The sequence below is a fragment of the Sus scrofa genome, chromosome 7 (assembly GCF_000003025.6).
Source record: "Sus scrofa isolate TJ Tabasco breed Duroc chromosome 7, Sscrofa11.1, whole genome shotgun sequence".
Classification (NCBI taxonomy): domain Eukaryota; kingdom Metazoa; phylum Chordata; class Mammalia; order Artiodactyla; family Suidae; genus Sus; species Sus scrofa.
Window position 1 is genome coordinate 64277704 of NC_010449.5, and position 22981 is coordinate 64300684.

Consider the following 22981-nt stretch of genomic DNA (forward strand, 5'->3'; position numbering starts at 1 on the left):
TCCTTGTGTGTTCTTGACACCCTTGTCAAAGATTAGTTGACTTGGAGTTCCTTTTGTGGCTCAGCGAGTTAAGAACTCAACAGTGTCTGTGAGGATGTGGTTTCGATCCCTAGCCTCACTCAGTGAGTTAAGGATCTGGTGTTGCTGCAAATTGTGGCATAAGGTCAGGTCACAGTTGCAGCTTGGATCCCATGTTGCTGAGGCCATGGTGTAGGCTTTCAGTGGAAGCTCCAATTCAAGCCCTAGCCTGAGAACTTCCATATGTCACAGGTGCCACCATAGAAAGAAAATGATTCGTTGACTTTATGTGTGTGAGTTTATGTCAAGGCTCTCTATTCTGATGCACTGGTCTTTGTGCCTGTTTTTATGTCAGTACCTTACTGTCAGTACCACATTTTGATTACTATAGCTTTATAATAAAGCTTTAAATCAAGAAGTGTGATGCCTCTAGCTCTATTCTTCTTTCTCAAGATTACTTTTGCTCTTTGGGGTTTTTTGTGGCTCCATACAATTTCAGGATAGATTTTTCTATTCCTGAGAAAATTGCCACTGGAATTTTGATAAGGATTGCGTTAAATCTATAGATCCCTGTGGGTAGTTTGAACAATGTTAATTCTTCCAATCTATCACGTTGAATATCTTTCTATTTATTTGCATCTTCTTCAGTTTCATTCATCAGCGTTTTCTAGTTTTCAGTGTATAGGCCTTTTGCCAGCTTTGTTAAATTTATACTTAAGTATTTTATTGCTTTTGATGCTATTGTAGATGGGATAGATTTCATAATTTCTCTTTATGATAGTTTATTATTGGTATATAGAAATGCAACTGATTTTTGTATGTTGATTTTGTTTTCTGCAACTTTACTGAGTTCGTTTATGATTTCTAACAGGTTTTTTTTTTTTTTTTTTTTAGTGGAATGTTCAGGGTTTCCTGTATACAAGATCATTTCATCTGCAAACAGAAATAATTTTACTTCTTCCTTTGAGATTTGAATACCTTTTATTTCTTTTTCTTGCCTATTTGCTGTGGTAGGACTTCCTGTACTGTGTTGGATAGAAATGTCAATTTTGACCACCATTGTCATGTTCCTGACTTTAGAGGAAAGGGTATTAACATTTCATCATTCGGTATGATGTTAGCTTTGGGCTTGTCATATATGGCATTTATTATGTTGAGGTACATTCCTTCTGTGCATAATTTGTTCAGCAAGGTAAATTTCTTGAGGGATAAATTGCCAGTGGTTCTTAAAATCTTTTTGCTTATCTGTATCTTCTAATTTTTCTATCAGAACATATATTATTTGTGTGTTTATACATATTGATGAAATGAATTTGTAAGAACTCAATTTATAGTTAACAGAGGCTATATAATTTTGATGTTATACATTAGGATTGTAAATGAAGGATAGTTCATTGTACTTGAAAAGCTGACCTATTAAATATTACTTTGAAATAACAGTGTTAATGTATTTTGGATAAATTTTCAGCAGTGGATTTCATATCACTTTAGCATTAATATTTAAGTTTTAGGATACACCAGTAGTTTGACATATTTTGAGCTTTTTCTTTTTTAATTTCCTACAGATTCTAATAGCCACTATTACCCATCTTTTGCCAAGTACAGAAGCTTCATCTTATGAAATGGACAAGAGGGTAATTTAATTTTTTTTGATACTTACTATATCATTATCTAGTAAAATACTTATATTTTAAAATTGTGAAAGTATATATATTTACATGGTAAACATTAATTAATCTTGTGTTTAAAATTGATTATAATGTGAAATATGTCTTTCCATTATTATTTGTAACTAAATTATATTTTAGTTCATATTTCAAATTAGTCATGGTCATAGACAGTCTTTGAATCTTAGGGTTGTAAGGAACCTGAGAGGACATTCTGTCCATTTTTAATTTTTTCATTTGCTATGGTCATGTTTATGCCTGAATATTAATTTTGAGGAATTCCTCCACTCTCAAGGCAGCCATGCATCTTTATATAGCTGTTACCTGAGGAAAGTAATTTCCATTAAGGAGAATACATATAGTATATAGAGATAGGGCACTTTGGAGAAGACATACCCTTTAGCCATCAAAAAATTCTACAAGTTTGCATTTACCTTAGTAAATGTATTCTAAGATTCCTTTAGTTACTTCAAATATTGTATTTATCAGTCCCAAATTTCTATTTGGTTTCTTTTTACAGTTTCCATATCTTTCCTGAAATTCTGCATTTTTTCAGTTTTATCCATAGATAGATTTTTTAACGTATTTATTAAAACGTATTTATTAAAACTACTTTAAAGTCCTGGGAGTTCCCGTCGTGGCACAGTGGTTAACAAATCCGACTAGGAACCATGAGGTTGCGGGTTCGGTCCCTGGCCTTGCTCAGTGGGTTAAGGATCTGGAGTTGCCGTGAGCTCTCTTGTAAGTCGCAAATGTGGCTCGGATGCCACGTTGCTGTGGCTCTGGCATAGGCTGGTGACTACAGCTCTGATTCGACCCCTAGCCTGGGAACCTCCATTTGCCGTGAGTGCAGCCCCAGAAAGGCAAAAAAAAAAAAAAAAAAAGGAATTCCAAATCCAGTTTGTGAACATATCCAGATAACTAATTAGCCACTCTTTTCAGATCATCTTTGTCTTCAAGAGGCTTAGCTATTCTCATGAAAAAGCTCCACTACCAGGTTTTTGTTCCCTGCCCACTTAATTCACTAAACATTTGTTGATCACTAAATATATGTGTGATATTCTGCTTGAATCTAGTTAAATAGATATAAATAAGATAACCCCTTCCCTCATGGATTTTAAAGATTAGAGAGGCAGCTGAAGCAATCCAGCATACCTAGCGCTTACTATAAAAAATGGAAAAATGGGAGTTCCAGTCATAGCTCAACAAGTTAACAAACTCAGCTAGTATCCATGAGAATCCAGTTTGATCCCTAGCCTCACTCAAGTGAGTTAAGAATATGGCCTTGTCTTGAGCTGTGGTGGAGGTCGCATACGTGGCTCAGATTCTACATGGCTGTGGCTGTGGCCGTGGCCAGCAGCTGTAGCTCCGAATCGACCCCTAGCCTGGGAACCTCCATAAGCCTTGAGTCTGGCCCTTAAAAGACAAAAAAATAAAAATTAAAAAAAAATAAAATTGAGTCATGGAGGTATAAAATGGCATGGTGTGTTATGGAATGACAGTAGGCAATTCTGTGTTATAAGATGTGAAGTGCATGGTTCAGAGTTGGGAAATTAGGCATTAGACACTGGACAGTGTCAGGATTTGAAGAGCCTTGGATGCTATGCTAAGAACCTTGGACTTTTGTGGAAGTCCTTTTTTTGAAAGTGGCTTTTTTAGAAAGATTTCAATACATAGTGAAATATAAGAGGTGTGAAAGATCACTTAAGAACATGTGAAAGTTGACTAAAAAGAATAATGTAAAAGATTGTAATTGTTACTTACAATCATCACTATAAGAATTGGTGGATGATGTTCTGAACAAAGGCTAAAGGAATAAAGAGTAAATATTGACAAAGTGGAATCCACCACTAGTGTCAGGAATGAAAAAAAAAAAAAAAACGAGCAGGGTAGTTGAAGAAAGATGAATTTCAGTTTTCATTGTGTTGCAGGTAAGGAGTGATGCCCAGGCAGAGACCACTAGCAAAGCAACTATATACCTAAAGTAGTAAATTTGAGGTTGGAAACAAAATTATTGGTATTGTCAACACACGAGTTGTATTAAACTGTGAGACTATATCACTTAAGGAGAAGTTGTACAGTAAGAAGTATTAGCAAAGTTTAACACCTTGAAGAATAATAGTTAATGAGCAGGTAGAGAGGGGAGTGAGTCATCAAGATAGTGACATAGGAGGCTTCTGAAGTTTCCTCCTCCCTTGAACCTGTGAAGAAAGAGCTACTCAGAAAGCAGTTCCCTCTGAGAGAAATCCGGAAACTAGTCAGGTTACTCCTACACATCAACTGACTGAGAAATACCCACATTAAAAATAGGTAGGAGATGGGAGTTCCCGTCATGACGCAGTGGTTAATGAATCTGACTAGGAACCATGAGGTTGCGTGTTCGGTCCCTGGCCTGGCTTAGTGGGTTAAGGATCCTGCGTTGCCCTGAGCTGTGGTGTATGTTGCAGACTCGGCTCGGATCCCAAGTTGCTGTGCTCTGGCATAGGCCGGTGGCTACAGCTCCGATTCGACCCCTAGCCTGGGAACCTCCATATGCTGCGGGAAGTGGCCCTAGAAAAGGCAAAAAGACAAAAAAAAAAAAAAAAAAAAAAAGGTAGGAAAGGCCAAGACACACTCTTGCCATAATCCCCACTCTTAGCATAGCTCCATACAATCAGGGATGAACCACCAACCCCCACCTTCTTTCTGAGAAGAGAGGGGTGTAGACTATACATCTAGCACCCTACCTTCTAGGCCTGCCATCGAAAGCACATGTCCCCACATCACTTGGTTCTGAACACCTCCCACAGAACTATGTGAAACAAAGAAGCAGTTGTTAATAAGCACATTGCTGTTTGTATTCTGTTTTAGAGATTCCCCATGTTAGTTTTATTTATTTATTTTTGTCTATGGTTTATCCATCGTTTGTTTATTTTTGTACAAATGAACAGGTACATCTGTATTTTTTCTCCTTGTTTGTTACACAAAAGGTATAATATTCTAGATATTTATTGGTACTTTAGATTTTTCACCTGATAGTGTATCCTAAAATTCACAGTACCTCAATTCATGAAGGTCTTCCATGTTCTTTTTTGCAGCTGTATAGTGTTGCACTCCATTGTGTGATGTACCATAGTTTATTCAAGTCATTTTCTATGTATAGACATATAGATTATTTTCAGAATTTTGCAATTATGAACAGTGCTGTAATGACTAACTTTGTGCCTATATATTTTTACATTGTTCAAGTGTGAATATAGGGTGTATTTCTACAAGTGGAATTGCTGGGTCAAAAGGTAGACAGATGAATAATTTTGTTAAATGTCAGCATTCCCATACTACGAGAGTTATCTGTTTCCCCAGAGCCTAACCACAGAGTATGTCGTATGTTTAAATTTTTGCCAGTTTGATAGGGGAACATTGGCATCTCAGTGTAATTTTTACTTACCTTTCTCTTTTTATAAATGTAGTTGAATATCTTCTCATATTTATTAATGGCTACATTTTTATTTATTTATTTATTTATTTTTACAGTTGTACCTGCAGCATATGGAAGTTCCCAGGCTAGGTTGTCAGATCCAAGGTGCAGCTTAGGCCTATTTGACAGCCATAGCAACACCAGATCTGAGCCTCATCTGCAACCTATACCACAACTTGGGACACAACCAGATCCTTAACCCACCAAGCGAGGCCAGGGATCGAACCCACATCTTCACAGAGGCTATGTCAGGTACTTAACCTATTAAGCCACAATGGGAGCTCATTAATAGCTAAATTAATTCACTTTATTTTGGTGAATATCCATTCATATCTTTTTACATTCTCTCTCTGATTTTGGTATTTTTCCCTCAGATGTTTACATGTTAGAGAATTTTTATGTAGTCAATTTATTGATCATTCATTGTGTTTAGATTTGAGTCGTAGGTAGAAAATGACTCATTTAGATTTGAGTCCTAGGTAGAAATCATGAAAAGACACCTTTTCATGTTTTCTTCTAGTACTTACATGGCTTCATTTTTTTTACATTTTTATCCCTCATCCGTTTGGAGTTTATTTTCTATGTTTTGAGACAGGGATCTAATTTTTGTTGTTTTTCCAAATGGATAACCAGATTTCTGAGTTTTCTTTATTTAAAAGTTCATCTTTGCCTCTTAGTGAATGATCAAATTCCATAATTACTTGGATCTGCTTCTTGAGTTTTTTTACTAGCAGTTTTCAGACTTGGTGACAAGATTCCTTTAATGTTGTTAAACATTTTTTTTTAATAGTTATTTCCCCAATGCAATTTTTTTCCCTACTATTCAGCATGGCCATCCAGTTACACATAACATGTACACATTCTATTTTCGCACGTTATCATGCTCCATCATAAGTGACTAGTGTTAAACATTTTTGAAGATCTCAAGTAACTTTTGTTAATGTGGACTTTAAGACTTTTTATAAGACATATTTTTTTATCTGACCTCTGTCATTTTACTTTATGATAATTATGCATATTGTATTTTCTGTGTTTGTATGACTTTTTTTTTTTTTTTGTCTTTTTGCCATTTCTAGGGCCACTTCCCACAGGCATATGGAGGTTCCCAGGCTAGGGGTCTAATCGGAGCTGAAACCACCGGCCTACGCCAGAGCCACAGCAGTGCGGGATCCGAGCCGCGTCTGTGACCTACACCATAGCTCATGGCAATGCTGGATCCTTAACCCACTGAGCAAGGCCAGGGATCGAACCCGCAACCTTATGGTTCCTAGTCGGATTCGTCAACCACTGAGCCATGATGGGAACTCCTGTATGACATATTTCCTTTGTTCTTCTATTCTAAACATTTCTCTTGGTATTCAGGAAATTTTATACTTTTTTCTTGTGTTTACCTTTTTATGTATACATTTTTAATGCCTTTATTCCCTTGCTTTCTTAATTAACCTTTCATATTTTATAGTTTGTGATTATTTAATGGTATCTTTTTATCCTCTGTACATTTGCCTGTATGTTAATAAATGACCTTATATTACCTTTATTTCTCTCTCTTCCCCTTAGTTTTTTAGTTATTTTATGTCTACACTTAGCATGTAGCATATATCATGTAATAAATGACTCTACATTCATCTCTACATTTAAAAAAATTTTAAGATCTGTAACTATATCAAAAACTCACTATTAGTCTTTTTCCTGAAGTTCCTCAGTCAACTTTCTTGGTTAAATGAAGTTCATCTTTATTTTTCAAAATGGGCCCATGAATACAGAATTCCTTGAGCTCTTGCATATTTAAATTTTTTCTGTAACCCTGATACTTGAAAAGTAGCTTGGTTAGTTATGGAATCCTTGATTAACATTTATTTTCCTTCAATGTTACTTTTGCTTTGTATATTGTTTAGTTGTTACTTTTGAAGTTTTTGTCAATGTGTAGGTTTCAGGGACTCCACTTACATGTGAGTAGGATAGTTTTTTTTCTGTCTTCTATCACTTATTATTACTAAATTAGAGAGAAAATTATTTTTTAACACTTCTGTACTTTTTTCTTTATCTCATTTTTATTCTCTTTTATTGTTTTTTATGTTTTTCAGTGCCCCTTATTAATTTTATTTTTCTTTTTTCCAATTCTTTCTTCCTAAGCCATCTTATACGTCAGGCTTCATTTCTAATATTATTTTATCCTTTGTAGTTTTGGTACAGACTTGAATCAGTTCTTCCTTTTTTGATCTATTTCTTCTTACTTTTTAAATTTTCTGATTTAAGGTGGGGTTTTCCTTGTTCCCTATATCTAAATACCTATTTGTAAATATTTAATTTAGATTAGAAGATTGTGTTATATAGTCTTTTTCTACTTCATCATTGGTTTGGGAGGATGGGAATTTTCATCAGCTGAATTGCTTAAGAGTCTCATTTTACTTCTTGAGTTGGAGAGTTGGTCTTTGACTCTAAATTTTCTTTTTATAGTAGTTTTGTATAGATGAAGACTACTGCATTTCTGTCGACGAGGTAGCTTGGGGTAGTTTATAAGATTCCTACTTCAATAGCTCCCTCTTTGGATAGTTGAACAAAATATAGTGTCTTTATTGGAAGATGCTTTTTGAAGCGGAGAGAAATTGAAGATCCATCAGTTTTTTTTAATTTTAAAAATCTTACAGGTTTCCTAAATTTCTCTTTTGCTTTTTCTTCTCACTATATATTTTCCACAAGATGTCTGTTTCCTCTTAGCATTCCTCTTTCCTATGTGTACTTTTAAATACTTTCTTTTTACTCAGTACTCTGCACTAGTACACATTTTTCACTATTTTCATGCTTATGGTGGACCTTTTCTTTCTGGCTTGGTTTTTTGGTTTGTACCTAGTTCCTTTCCCTCTTTTACAGTTTCACCCAAACTATTCTTGCTATTCATGAAAACGTGGAGTGGGAAAATGGTTAAAAGCATGTCAGATTTGCTGTGTGTTTCCAACTTATAGATAATTTGAAGTTTGGATGTTCTGTTTTCTGGTTATACTGAGGATGTGAGTTTTGTGATATTTTATTGGTTCTTTTTGTTCTTTATTCTTTTGGAGGATGTTTTGGGAGATTTAGACCAGCATTACTTCTTGAGTTGGAGAGTTGGTCTTTGACTCTAAATTTCAATGGATCTCTATTGCTACCTGATTGACTCTCTTATGGCACTAATTGTGATTCTTTAGCTAATAAAATGGACCACACAGATACTGATTTTTTTTTTCTACTCTACATTTACTTTACATTTTAGATAAAAGTATTTTGGTTATAACATTCATTGGTTTAAAAGTGTCCAGTAGAAAGATTCATTTAATATATAATCAGTAACAGTTTCAGAAAGTGGTTAAGATGGTCTTTCTGGCAGGTTACTCAGTGAGATGTTGTTAAATTAGAAAAGGAGTGTGGAAATGATTGTGATACATATAGATTAAAACCTTTCATTTGTGTTCCATTCTTTGTGCCTTAAATAAGGATAGCTAATTGATAGCTGTTGATTTTTTTTTTTTTTTTTTTTTTTTTTTTGGTGACACCTGCAGCATGTGGAAGTTCCCAGGCCAGGGAATGAATCCTCACCACAGCAGCCACCTGGGACACTGCAGTGACAATGCCAGATCCTTAACCTGCTGTGCCACAAGGGAACTCTGATGTCTCTTGTCTTTTAAGCTCTGTTTTTATATTTGATTAAAAATAATTTTAACATTCCTGTTTTTATTATGCTTAAGGTTTCATTGTGCTTGCCATAGAATATAAGGGGGAACCCATAATAATGTTCAAATATATCTTAGGTCTAGATAAATATTAATGGTGGAACTCAGGGTTGATAGTTCCTGAAATAAATTTTGGAAAACAAAAAAAGTTGGTGAGTTTCTGTTAAGTATTAAACTCTTTATTTTATGCATTTACAATAATAATGATCTTTTTTGGTTATTATTTCAGTTAGTGGTATCCTTACTTCTGTGCCTTCTGGACTGGATTATGGCCTTACCTCTAAAGACACTGCTCCAACCAGTCCATGCTACAGGAGCAGAAAATGATAAAATAGAAAAATCTGTCCTCAATTGTATTTACAAGGTAAACTTCCCCACTTTATTATTATTTGGTAACCAAGAGTTTTTAAAATCTAAAGAAATCGCATTTCTTAGTATTTTCATTGTTTTAGAGCTAGGTACTTTCTACGAACATAGATTTATCTTACAGTATCTAAGGATAATTAAAAAGTACTTCCTACAAGACACTTGTTTCATTGCATAATTTTGAAAGAAGTCAAATCTTTGTTGAATATGTGAATCATTAGTTAAATTTTGCTCATTCTTTTTAAGATGAAATTTTACCTTGATCGAAGAGCTAAGTTTTAAAATATTTAAAATTTTTCTCAGGCTCTTGTATTAGCAGTTGACTTGTTTTCTTTTACCTCTACTTACTTATTTTCACTGAAAAGGAAAACTTTTTTTTTTCCCCCCTGCATTTTCAGGTATTACATGGGTGTGTTTATGGAGCTCAGTGTTTTAGCAATCCAAGGTATTTTCCACTAAGCCTCTCTGATTTGGCATCTGTAGATTATGATCCTTTTATGCATTTGGAAAGTCTAAAAGAGCCTGAACCTCTGCACTCTCCTGATTCAGAACGATCTTCTAAACTCCAGCCAGTAACAGAAGGTAAAATAAATTCTCTTCAGGACAGTATTATTGCTTGGGTTCTCCCCCTTCAGGGCAACATTATTGCTGGGTAGAAATACTGGAGGATAATATATCTTATTTTGTAATTGTTTGCCTTGCTCTCTGTATTGTAACTAAGTTCATTTTTACTCTAAGAAATAGAAGTTCCCATCATGGTGCAGTGGAAATGAATCTGACTAGGAACCATGAGGTTGCAGGTTCAATCCCTGGCTTCACTCAGTGGCTTAAGGATCTGGCATTGCTATGAGCTGTGGTGTAGGTGGCAGATGCGACTCGGATCTGGCGTTGCTGTGGCTGTGGTGTAGGCCAGCAGCAACAACTCCAATTAGACACCTAGCCTGGGACCCTCCATATGCCATGGGTACAGCCCTAAAAAGCAAAAAAAAAAAAAAAAAAAAAAAAGGAGGGAGTTCTCTGATGGCCTAGTGGGTTGAGGCTCCTGCATTCTCATTGCTGTGGCTCTGGTTGCTGCTGTGCGACATAGGTTCAATCCCTGGCCCAGGAATTCCCACATACTGCCTGTGTGGCAAAAAATATATATATATACACACACACACACACACACACACACACACACAAAAAAAAAAAAAAACGAGAGAACCTGAAATAAACGTTGCAACTCTCATTTAAAAAAAAAAAAAGGAAAAGAAAAAGAACTTCATATACACAATTACTAAGATTATATATGATGACATTCCTCTTATACTTCTAGCTAAATTCTAGTAAGTTCTTCAACTACATTATTTTTACAGAGAGTTTACTATCTGTTGTAAGGGAAAGACATAAACAGATAACCTCATAATATGAATATGTATAAGAATAAAAATATATTCAAGATACAGAGGTAGCCCAGCAATTATTGAAGAGTTTTAAGGGGGTGTTATACACAGTAAAATAAGTATTAATTTTACTAGAGTCAGCAAACTGCGACTCATGCCTGCTATCTGTTTCTACAAATAAAGTTTTATTGGGACACATCTATGCTGTTCATTTATGTATCATTATTATGGCTGCTTATGTTCAGTAATAGTTGTTTAGCGATTGAGACAGAGATAGTATGGCCCGTAGAGCTGAAGATAATTTAGTCTCTGACCCCTTACAGAAAAAGTTTACCGATCTTTATATTTTTAGAGAGATTAACCCAGGATCAGAGAGACCAATCATGATGCCAGTAAGCCAAGGAGGAGTTGCTAAAGACTTAAATTGATTAGATTTCCCCCGAACTAGACCAAGAACATGAGAAAATTTAGAGGATTGGGGGTAGGGGTGAGGAGGGCAGTATTGGAAATACTTTAGCTTAGAGTGTCTGTGGACATTCATATGAAGAGATCTAGTGGACAGTTCAAGTGCAGATCTAGATCTTAGCAGAGGGGGTCTTTGTTAGGAATATGTATATAAGTGGTGAGTGTGTTCCAAGAAGAAAAAGTTAGAAAGGAGGGGAAACCAGGAGAGAATAATTTCTCAGAAATGAGGAGAAAGATTTTTTTGAAGACTGACTAATGGTATTAAATGATAGAGATGTCAGCTATAGAAATACTGACAAATATATCTGTTTTAGATTCAGCAGAGAAGTAAATAGAAATAGATGGCAGTGAGTTGAGCAAGCAGGAATTAAGGAAGTAGAGCCATCTGTTAAGTGCTCTTTAAAAAAGTTTGTTTATTTAAAAAAGCAAAGGAAAATGATAAAACAAGAGATAAGCTAAAAGATTATTCAGATTAAGGGAATTTTAAAGATGAAGAGAGCTGAACTTAATTATAAGCTGAGAAGGAAAGTGGTGAGGATATCATTAATAGAGTGAAGTTCCTTCCAGGGGTGAGCTGGAAGGTTAGGTGCTAATAGTAGCCTGCTGTAGGAGATACCCGATGCATCCTAGTAGTACCCTCCTCTCTCTCTCTTTTTTTTTTTCCTTGAAAATGCTTCTTTATTTTTTTTCTTCTTGTTTTATTATTTTAATTTTCTTCTTCTATACAGCATGGGGACCAAGTTCTTCTTACATGTATACATTTTTTACCCCACCCTTTGTTCCTTTGCAGTATATGTATCAAGACATAGTTCTCAAAGCTACTCAGCAGGATCTACTTGTAAATCCATTCCAAGTTTTATCCAATAACCCCAAGCCCCTGATCCCTCCCACTCCCTCCCTCTCCTGTCAGGCAGCCACAAGTCTATTCTGCAAGTCCATGATTTTCTTTTCTGTGGAAAGGTTCATTTGTGCTGTATATTAGATTCCAGTTATGTGATATCATATGGTATTTGTCTTTGTCTTTCTGGCTCATTTCACTCAGTACGAGATTCTCTAGTTCCATCCATGTTGCTGCAAATGGCATTATGTCATTCTTTTTTATGTCTGATTAGTATTCCATTGTGTATATATACCACATCTTCCTAATCCAGTCATCTGTCAATGGACATTTAGGTTGTTTCCATGTCTTGGCTATTGTGAATAGTGCTGCAGTGAACATGCGGGTGCATGTGTCTTTTTTAAGTAGAGTTTTGTCCAGATGTATGCCCAAGAGTGGGATTGCAGGGTCATATGGAAGTTCTATGTATAGATTTCTAAGGTATCTCCAAACTGTTCTCCATAGTGGCTGTACTAGCTTACACTCCCACCAACGGTGCAGGAGGGTTCCCTTTTCTCCACAGCCCCTCCAGCACTTGTTCTTTGTGGACTTATTAATGATGGCCATTCTGACTGGTGTGAGGTGGTATCTCATGGTAGTTTTGATTTGCATTTCTCTAATAATCAAGGATGGTGAGCATTTTTTCATGTGCTTGTTGGCCATCTATATATATCTTCCTTGGAGAACAGTCTATTCAGGTCTTTTGCCCATTTTTCCATTGGGTGATTGGTTTTTTTGCTGTTGAGTTGTATAAATTGCTTATATACTCTAGAGATTAAGTCCTTGTCTGTTGCATCATTTGAAACTATTTTTTCCCATTCTGTAAGTTGTCTTTTTGTTTTCTTTTTGGTTTCCTTTGCTGTGCAAAAGCTTTTCAGTTTGGTTTATTTTTGCTCTAATTTCTATTGCTTTGGGAGACTGCCCTGAGAAAATATTCATGATGTTGATGTCAGAGAGTGTTTTGCTTATGTTCTCTTCTAGGAGTTTGATGGTGTCTTGTCTTATATGTAAGTCTTTCAGCCATTTTGAGTTTATTTTCGTGCATGGTGTGAGGGTATGTTCTAATTTCATTGCTTTGCATGCAGCTGTCCAGGTTTCCCAACAATGCTTGCTGAATAGACTTTCTTTTTCCCATTTTATGTTCTTGCCTCCCTTGTCAAAGATTAATTGACCATAGGTGTCAGGGTTTATTTCTGCATTCTCTCTTCTGTTCCATGGGTATGTATGTCTGTTTTGATACCAGTACCACACTGTTTTGATGACTGTGGCTTTGTAATATTGCTTGAAGTCTGGGAGAGTTATTCCCCCTGCTTGGTTTTTGTTTCTCAGGATTGCTTTGGCAATTCTGGGTCTTTTGTGGTTCCATATAAATGTTTGGATTGTTTGTTCTAGTTCTGTGAAAAATGTCATGGGTAATTTGATAGGGATTGCATTGAATCTGTAGATTGCTTTGGGTAGTATGGCCATTTTTACAATATTGATTTTTCCAATCCATGAACATGGAGTATCTTTCCATTTCTTTACATCTTCTTTAATTTCTTTGATTAATGTTTTATAGTTCTCAGCATATAAGTCCTTTACCTCCTTGGTCAGGTGTATTCTGAGGTATTTGATTTCTTGGGGTACAATTTTAAAAGGTATTTTTGTATTCCTTTTCTAATATTTCATTGCCGGTATACAGAAATGTGACTGATTTCTGAATGTTAATCTTATATGCTGCTACTTTGCTGATTTTATTAATCAGTTCAAGTAGTTTTGGAGTTGTCCTTAGGGTTTTTCTATGTATATTACCATGTCATCTGCATATAGTGACAGTTTTATCTCTTCTCTTCCTATGTGGATGCCTTTTATTTCTTTTGTTTGTCTAATTGCTGTGGCTATGACTTCTAAAACTATGTTGAAGAGCAGTGGTGAGAGTGGGCATCCTTGTCTTGTTCCAGATTTGAGTGAGCAGGCTTTCAGTTTTTCTCCATTGAGTATTATATTTGCTGTGGGTTTGTCATAAATGGCTTTGATTATATTCAGGAATGTTCCCTCTATACCCACTTTGGCAAGAGTCTTGATCATGAATGGATGTTGGACTTTGTCAAATGCTTTTTCTGCATCTATTGAGATGATCATATGGTTTTTGACTTTTCTTTTGTTAATGTGGCGTATGATGTTGATTGATTTGCATATGTTGAACCATCCTTGTGAACCTAGGATGAACCCTACCTGATCATGGTGTATAATTTTTTTGATATGTTGTTGGATTCGGTTGGCTAAGATTTTGTTGAGAATTTTTGCGTCTCTATTCATCAAAGATATTGGCTGATAGTTTTCTTTTTTGGTGGTATCTTTGTCTGGTTTTGGAATGAGGGTGATGGTAGCATCATAGAATGTCTTTGTGAGTGTTCCTTCTTCTTCAACCTTTTGAAAAAGTTAATGGAGGATGGGCACCAGATCCTCTTTATATGTTTGGTAGAATTCGCCTGTGAAGCTATCTGGTCCTGGACTTTTATTTGTAGGGAGTATTTTTATGACATCTTCAATTTCATTTATTTTTTATTTTTATTTTTTATTTTTTTAATTTTTTTTTTATTTTCCCAGTGTACAGCAAGGGGGTCAGGTTATCCTTACATGTACACATTACAATTACATTTTTTCCCCCACCCTTTCTTCCGTTGCAACATGAGTATCTAGACATAGTTCTCAATGCTATTCAGCAGGATCTTGTAAATCTATTCTAAATTGTGTCTGATAAGCCCAAGCTCCCGATCCCTCCCACTCCCTCCCCCTCCCATCAGGCAGCCACAAGTCTCTTCTCCAAGTCCATGATTTTCTTTTCTGAGGAGATGTTCATTTGTGCTGGATATTAGATTCCAGTTATAAGTGATATCATATGGTATTTGTCTTTGTCTTTCTGGCTCATTTCACTCAGTATGAGATTCTCTAGTTCCATCCATGTTGCTGCAAATGTCATTATGTCATTCTTTTTTATGTCTGAGTAGTATTCCATTGTGATGTGTCTTGGTGTGGGTCTATTTGGGTTCAACTTGTTTGGGGCCCTCTGTGCTTCCTGTATCTTGAACTCAGTATCCTTTAGATTTGGAAAGTTTCCAGTGATAATTTCTTCAAATATATTTTCCATCCCCTTATCTTCTTATACTCCTCTGGAATTCCTATTATGCGTAGATTGGCCCGCTTTATATTATCCCATAGGTCCCTTATATTGCTTTCATGTTTTTTCATTTGGTTTTCTGTCTGCTGACCTGATCAGGTGATTTCCATTATTCTGTTTTCCACATCCTAATTCGTTCTTCTGCATTATTCATTCCGATTTTTACTGCTCTTAGTTCAGTTTGTATCTCTGCCAATGAATTTTCTAATTTTTCTTGGCTCCTCCTTATATTTTCTAGTTCCTTTCTGAGGGCATCTGCATTACTGTTCATATCTTCTCTTAATTCCTTCAGTATTTTCACTATTTCCCTTTTGAACTCCAAGTCTTTCAGACTGCAGAGGTCTGTTTCATTGTTGACTGCTTTAGGTGAGTTCTCCTGTTGGTTTAACTTGGGGTGGTTTCTCAGCTTCTTCTTGCTTGTTGTTTGTTTTTTCTTGGTGGAGTTGTACTCCCCGTGGCTGGGTGGGGTTTGCCTTGGCACTGCTATGGAATGTTTCCCCAGGGCTGGTGTTGTTGGTCTGTCTTCTTTGAGGCAGCGTGGCTTTTCCTGAGGGTGGGTGGGGCTGACAGGGTCTCTCTGAAGCAAAGGAGGACTTCCTGAGGGCAGACAGGACTGGGAGGTCTGCACTAAGATGGAAGCAGATTTCATGCGGCCAGGCAGAGCTTGCTCTGGTGTTTTTGGGCTGTGGGGCTCTTCCAGGCAGCTGGAGGTGCTGGGCAGCTGTTCTGCAGAAGTGTTGCACCCCCTGAGGGTGGGAGCAGCTAGCTGGGCTTTCCGCTCCCCAGCCCTTAGCGTATTGCTCCCTCCACCCATCATGCTCCGCTTTCTAGGCTCCCAGGCAGTCTCTGCTCTGCCAATCCCACAGACTGCTTCCTAGATCCCCGGGGCTGTTTCTTCCCTGTGAACCCGACTGACCGGTTCCTAGTTCCCCAAGCAGTCCCCGCAGGGCCCACCCCAGCCCAGGGACTAACCTCCAGAGCCAAGGTCTCAGTGTCCAGCCCCCACCCAAGCGTCTCCGTTTTTGGTGACTGTGCCATTAGTTCAGATGATCTGTTGGGTTCTCACTCTGCTCTTCAGATCTCAGCCTTAACTGCTGCACTCTTCTCTGCATCTGGAGATCCCTCTGATTTGGTTGATCTTTCCGTCGAGTAGATGACTTTCCAGGATGTAGGATCCCTTTCTCCTCCACATTTCCCTTTCAGGAGTGCCCGTCCAGCCCCGATTCCCCTTCTCTCACTCTCCTCTTTTCTCTTGTTTTACCCAGTTATGTCACAAGATTCTTGCCATTATTGGAGTTTAGGTTCTTCTGCCAGCGATTATTTGCTGTTCTGTGTGAGTCATTTAGCCTGTAGATGTGTGTTTTTATTGTTGTGTTTGTGGGCCAGGGCAAGCATGACCCCCTACTCTTCCGCCATCTTGTCTTTCCACTCCTGTACCCTCCTCTCTTCATCCTTCAAGAGCCAGGGCCCAGCTGGTCCCAGGGTAGTGACTGGCCCACATTTGGGGACACAGTCTGCAGGCTGCAGGATGTTAATTTTCTTACTCCTGGTGGGCTAGACTGGTCTACAAGTTCGTGCAGGACTTCTGGTGGGAGGGGCTGGTTCCCTACCCCTAAATGGATGGAACTGGGTATTAGTCCTCTGGTGGGTAGGGCTGTGTCTGGGGTGTGTGTGGGTGCAGCTGTGGGCTCAGGAAGTCTTTAAGCAGCTTGTCTGCTGATGAATGGGGCTGTTTCCCAACCTATTTGCTGTTTGGCCTGAAGCATCCCACCACTGGAGCCTAGAGGCTCTTGGGTGGGGCCAGGTCTTAGTGCCAAAATGTAAGCTTTCAGAAGTGCTCACAAGATACTCATCTCTGATATATTCGCCCAGTGTTTAGTTCCTCAGGGTGGGCCACAGCTACACCCCACCTCCCCCCACCCCAGATGACCTTCCAAGACCAGTAGATAAGTTGACCTAGGCTCTTAACAAATTATTGCTTTTACCCTCGGTCCCAGTGCACATAAGATTTTGTGTGCACCCATTATGAGTGAAGTCTATTTCTCTGAATCCTGTGGAGCTCCTGCAGTCTAGCCATGCTGGCCTTCAAAGCCAAATTCTCTGGGAGATCTTGGGATCTCCTGGTGCCAGATCCCTGGGCTTAGGTGCCTGACACAAGGCTCAGAACTCTCACTCCTGTGGCAAAACCTCTGTAATGTAATTATTTTTTAGTTTGTGGGTCACTCATCCAGGGATTTTGGGATTTGATGATACCATGAATCCACTTATTCTACCATCTCATTGCTGTTTTGTCTTTATGTCTTTAGCTGTTGAGGCTCTTTTCTGGTAGATTTTGGTCTTTTTTCAAGATGATTGTTCTGCAGATTGTTATGATTTTGGTGTGCTCTATAAAGGAGCTGAGCTTAAATGCCTTACTCTACCATCTTAGCCACTCTCCTGCTGGGATTGTTAAAAACTTGCCGGTGATTAACGTGCAGTTGAGTTTGAGAACCATTCAGAGTATCAGTATGTTAGGACGTGGTTATTTTCTTTTTTGGTTTTTTGCTTTTTAGGGCCGCACCTGGGGCATATGGAAGTTCCCGGGCTAGGGGTCGAATTGGAGCTGCAGCTGCCAACCTACATCACAGCCACAGCAATGCCAGATCCAAGCCGTGTCTGCAGCCTATACCACAGCTCATGGCAAAGCCAGATCCTTAACCCACTGAGTGAGGCCAGGGATTGAACCCCCATCCTCATGGATCCTAGTCAGGATCATTAACTGCTGAGCCACGAAGGGAACTACCAGGACAGTGGGTTTTTAAGTGGTGGAATTTCTTCAAATAAATTTCACAAGGAAGTCCATTTTGTAAAACTTTTTTTTTCTTTTTAGGGCCCCACCCACGTCATATGGAAGTTCCCAAACTAGGGGTCCAGTCAGAGATGTAGCTGCCAGCCTATGCCACAGCCACACCAACAGCAATACCAAATCCAAGCTGCATCTGCTACCTATACCACAGCTCATGGCAACTCCGGATCCTTAAACCAACTGAATGAGGCCAGGGATTGAACCCATGTCCTCATGGATACTAGCTGGGCTCATTACTGCTGAGCCACAACAGGAACTCCTTGTAAAACTTTTTAAAGTGGAGCTATATCAGGGTAGAAGCTTGGGATTCCACTGATTTCTCTCATGTTCATCTCTAAGAGCACTCTACAAGGCTCTACAAAACAAAAATAGGAAATCACTAAACTAGAAGTTTGTGGTCAAATAGTAAGCTGTTAAGAGTTTGATTTTTGGAAGGTAAAATAAATGTAAATGATTAAAACATCTAGGATATGGCCATGGTAATGGACTGATGACATAGACTGCAAGTGAAGATATAAAGTTACACACCAAGGAAATAGGGCTAGGGTTTGGGATTGACCACAAGTTCCAATAGTTTGTCTACAACTTATGTATACAAGTGAAATAGAAATATAAGATTTAAATTATAGTTCATTTGTAATAGAGATATACAGGGCAGTATACAAAATAATTCATATAATAATTTTTATAGGTGACTTATTATTTCTTTAGATTTGGCACAGTAATATACAGTGTTTATTTTACTTGAAAACAAAATTAAATGAAAATATTCATTGCTTTTTGCATTTTTAAAGTATAAAATTATAAATTTGATTCAAGGCAGGAGAGTTTATTTCTTTTTCAGTTTTTTTTTTGTTTGTTTGTTTTTGTTTTTGTTTTTGTTTTTTGCCTTTTAGGGCAATACCTGCGGCATATGGAAGTTCCCATGCTAAGGATTGAATCAGAGCTGCAGCTGCCAGCCTACACCACAGCCACAGCAATCCCAGATCCAAACCGCGTCTATGGCAACACTGGATCTTTAACCCACTGAGTGAGGCCAGGGATCAAACCCACATCTTCATGGATGCTAGTTAGATCTTAACCTGCTGCGACACAATGGGAACTCCTGGCGCAGTTTATTTCTTAAAAAATGAAATAGTTTATTTATGCAAAGGAAGTTTTAATGTATTTTATGCAAAATTTACTTTACCATTAACAATCACTGTAAAAGACACAGAAGTTTGAAGATTTAAACAGATGAGCTTTATATTGATTCCAAATACTCTATGGAGTACTATTCTCTAAATGTATTAAAGTTGTTCCCTTTGGGCATTCTCAAAGATATTAAGGACCAGATAAATGTAGAACCTTTTAGGAACAGCTGTGCGCTAACAGCAGGTGATTCTGTGGTCTGTAGTGACTACATGCTGTGGGTTTTTTTAATGTGGCGAAAATGGCTAATCATTGTGCCCTTGTCTAAGGCATGCTTCATCATCTTGAAGTACTTTTTTGGCCAAAGATTTCTAAACATAGAGTGCCCCTAATAAGCTCAGTATTGGATTGAACAAGTCTGATTTGAGAACTATTGGCAGGAGTAGCTGTAATTATTAAATTTACTAAAGAATAAAGCAAGGTAGTGAAGTTGGCTTTTTGTCAAATGGCAGTAGTCTTATTAGCAAAAAGTCATCATTTGCAGGGTCAGAGTGAAAAGAGGCTCCAAAGGATTCATTCTGTCTTAATTATAGTTTCACCTATACATATTATGCAAAGCTAATATTTAAAGCATTTGCCAAAATTAACTTCCTCTGCATGTTCTATTACAGTGCAGTGAATTGCAGCAGCTTTTTATGTCTTGCTGCTTTTGTATGCCATAATAATCTGTAATTATGGGTTTGCTGCAAATGCTGTAGGGTTTGTTTAATCTGACAATCTGAAAAGACAACCTTGAATAGACTTATTTAAATGAATGCTAGTTACACAAAGCCTTAGAAGCATCGATATCTTCATTTTGCATTTTCTCACAAGGCTGGTTATTTTAGAATTTCATTTTGAATTTCTAAATTAAAGAATTTCATATGCTTTCTTTATATCTAAGTAGATATGTAGAAGATGTATATATATATTCTATAGTTTATAATTAAAAATAAATCTAAATCTAACTGCCCAATTAACCACTTGAGAGGTTTTTATCCCTTTATATTTCTATTATATCCTGAATTTAGAGCAGCAGCTTAGGAAAAAAAAGTGCTTTTACCTACATCTGAAATCTAAATTTATTTTTTTTATTTTTTTAATTTTTTTATTTTCCCACTGTACAGCAAGGGGGTCAGGTTATCCTTACATGTACACATTACAATTACATTTTTCCCCCACCCTTTGTTCTGTTGCAGCATGAGTATCTAGACAAAGTTCTCAATGCTATTCAGCAGGATCTCCTTGTATATCTATTCTATGTTGTGTCTGATAGTCCAAGCTCCCGATCCCTCCCACTCCCTCCCCCTCCCATCAGGCAGCCACAAGTCTCTTCTCCAAGTCCATGATTTTCTTTTCTGAGGAGATGTTCATTTGTGCTGGATATTAGATTCCAGTTATAAGTGATATCATATGGTATTTGTCTTTGTCTTTCTGGCTCATTTCACTCAGTATGAGATTCTCTAGTTCCATCCATGTTGCTGCAAATGGCATTATGTCATTCTTTTTTATGTCTGAGTAGTATTCCATTGTGTATATATACCACATCTTCCGAATCCACTCATCTGTCGATGGACATTTGGGTTGTTTCCATGTCCTGGCCATTGTGAATAGTGCTGCAATGAACATGCGGGTGCATGTGTCTCTTTTAAGTAGAGTTTTGTCCGGATAGATGCCCAAGAGTGGGATTGCGTGGTCATAAATTTATTTTTTAAGTGTGCTCAGTGTTAATAATTATGACATTTGTGAAGAAGGTCACTTAAACTGTGTTCCCTTTCCTTGGGAAAAGCATGCATGGAATGGACTGGTACCTGGACTTTGGGCTTTATGTTTTAGGAAAAGAGTTGGCTCATTCTTGTTGTTTCTTTATAAGCAGCTTTCAAAAAGGAACTCATAAAACCTGGGTACTGGGAGTTCCCATTTGGCTCAGTGGGTTAAGAACCCAACAGTGTCCATGAAGATGTGGGTTTGATCCCTGGCCTCACTCATTAGGTTAAAGATCCAGTGTTGCTTCATGCTATGGTGTAGATCACAGATGAAGCTCAGATCCCATGTTGCCATGGTTGGCAGCTGCAGCTCACTTGTTCTCTAGCTTGGGAACTTCCATATCTTGCAAGTACAGCCCTAAGAAGAGAAGAAAAAAAAAAAAAAAGCTGTGTTACTTATAATGCTCTCAAAATTGAATGATCTATATTGTTTCTGTTATATACAACTTAGTATATGAGTTTTCAATTCATCTTTATAAAAAGTCTATGTTATTCTTAGAGAAAAATGGGGTTAAGAAGTTTGTTTTTCATGGCCCCACAGAATATGGAGGTTCCTAGGCCAGGGACTGAATCCGAGCTGCTGCTATGACCTATACCACAGCTGTCACAACACCAGATCCTCTAACCTACTGAACCGGGCTGGAGATTGAACTCATAACTCCGCAAAAAGCTGAGCCACTGCAGTCAGATTCTTAACCCACTAGCACCACAGGAGGAACTCTGGGGTTGGAAAAGTTTTATGTGATTTGTCCATGATCACAGAGGAAATCAGAGACAAAGTCAGAACCTCTCTTTTTTTATGATCTGTTTCTAGTACATTCTTTTCACGTCTTCAGAAATGTTCTGCAAAAAAAAAAGATTCACTACTTAAAATGAATCACCTATGTATCACTCAAAAGAAAGAAAAGGGAAAAAGAAAATAAAAGAACAGAAAATGTTTTTCTCTGAGTTCCCATCATGGCTCAGTGGTTAACGAACCCGACTAGTATCCATTAGGACACAGGTTTGATCCCTGGCCTTGCTCAGTGGGTTGAGGATCTGGCGTTGCTGTGGCTGTTGTGTAGGCTGGCAGCTACAGCTCTGATTTGACCCCTAGCCTGGGAACCTCCATATGCCAGCGGTGTAGCCCTAAAAAGACAAAAAGACAAAAAAAAAAAAAAAAAAAAAAAGAAAGAAAAAAGAAAATGTTTTTCTTGCATCAAAAACTTTAAAAAAATTATAATTTTCTATTATCATTTAAGACATGGCTTAAATGAACTTTCCCAGTTGATCTTGACCATTTATTAATTTATGCTAAGTAATACTATTCTTTTCTTTTCTTTTTTTGCTTTTCAGGGCTGTACCTGTGGCATATGGAGGTTCCCAGGCTAGGGATCAAATCGGAGCTACAGCCGCTGGCCTACGCCATAGCCACAGCAATTCAGGATCTAAGCCATGTCTACGACCTACACCACAGCCCATGGCAGTGCCAGATCCTTAATCCACTGAGTGAGGCCAGGGATTGAACCCACAACCTCATGGTTCCTAGTCGGATTCGTTTCTGCTGCGCCAGGACGAGAACTCCAAAGTAATGCTTTTTGAAGATACTGTACACAGAAAAAAAAAAATTAATTCATTGTTTCCACATACCATAGTGATTTGTCAAAAGGTTAGTTTTACAAAAGAGGAAAATAGAGAAATTAGAGTTGTGGTAAAGATGGAAGTAATACTGCCTCAATATGAAATATTCTTTGGCAGGCAAATTCCTGACCATCCATGAACGCATTTGTCCTTATGTGCCAAATTATAATTACTGGCTAGATATCTGTAAGGCTCCTTATACTGTGAACATTCAGCATATTCTAAGGTACAAGTCACTAGATTGAAGTCACCCCTCAGTTTCTCATCATTCAGTGGCCTTTTTACTTTACCATAATATGTCTTGAAAATGTAGTATCAATTAAAATTAATCATTTAGTCTTATTATCTAGTGTTGACTAGCTCATTTTCAGAACTAGCTATAGCTGTAATCCAAGAATAGCTTAATGTAATTGGAACTTTTTAAGTAAACTGAAAAAGGTTTATATATATATGTCTGTAACATAAAACTTGACTGACAATG

General features: G+C 37.6%; 1 protein-coding gene across 16 annotated transcripts in view; it reads left to right on the plus strand.

The window, feature by feature from the left end:
- Nucleotides 1-22981, plus strand: part of RALGAPA1 (Ral GTPase activating protein catalytic alpha subunit 1) — a 231707-nt gene that overhangs the window by 136727 nt on the left and 71999 nt on the right. For all 16 annotated transcript variants that reach the window (XM_021099156.1, XM_021099149.1, XM_021099150.1 and 13 more), the window contains 3 exons: nucleotides 1584-1652; nucleotides 9079-9213; nucleotides 9614-9797. In XM_021099156.1, coding sequence (XP_020954815.1) covers nucleotides 1584-1652; nucleotides 9079-9213; nucleotides 9614-9797 — 388 coding nt within the window. The remainder of the gene's footprint in view (nucleotides 1-1583; nucleotides 1653-9078; nucleotides 9214-9613; nucleotides 9798-22981) is intronic.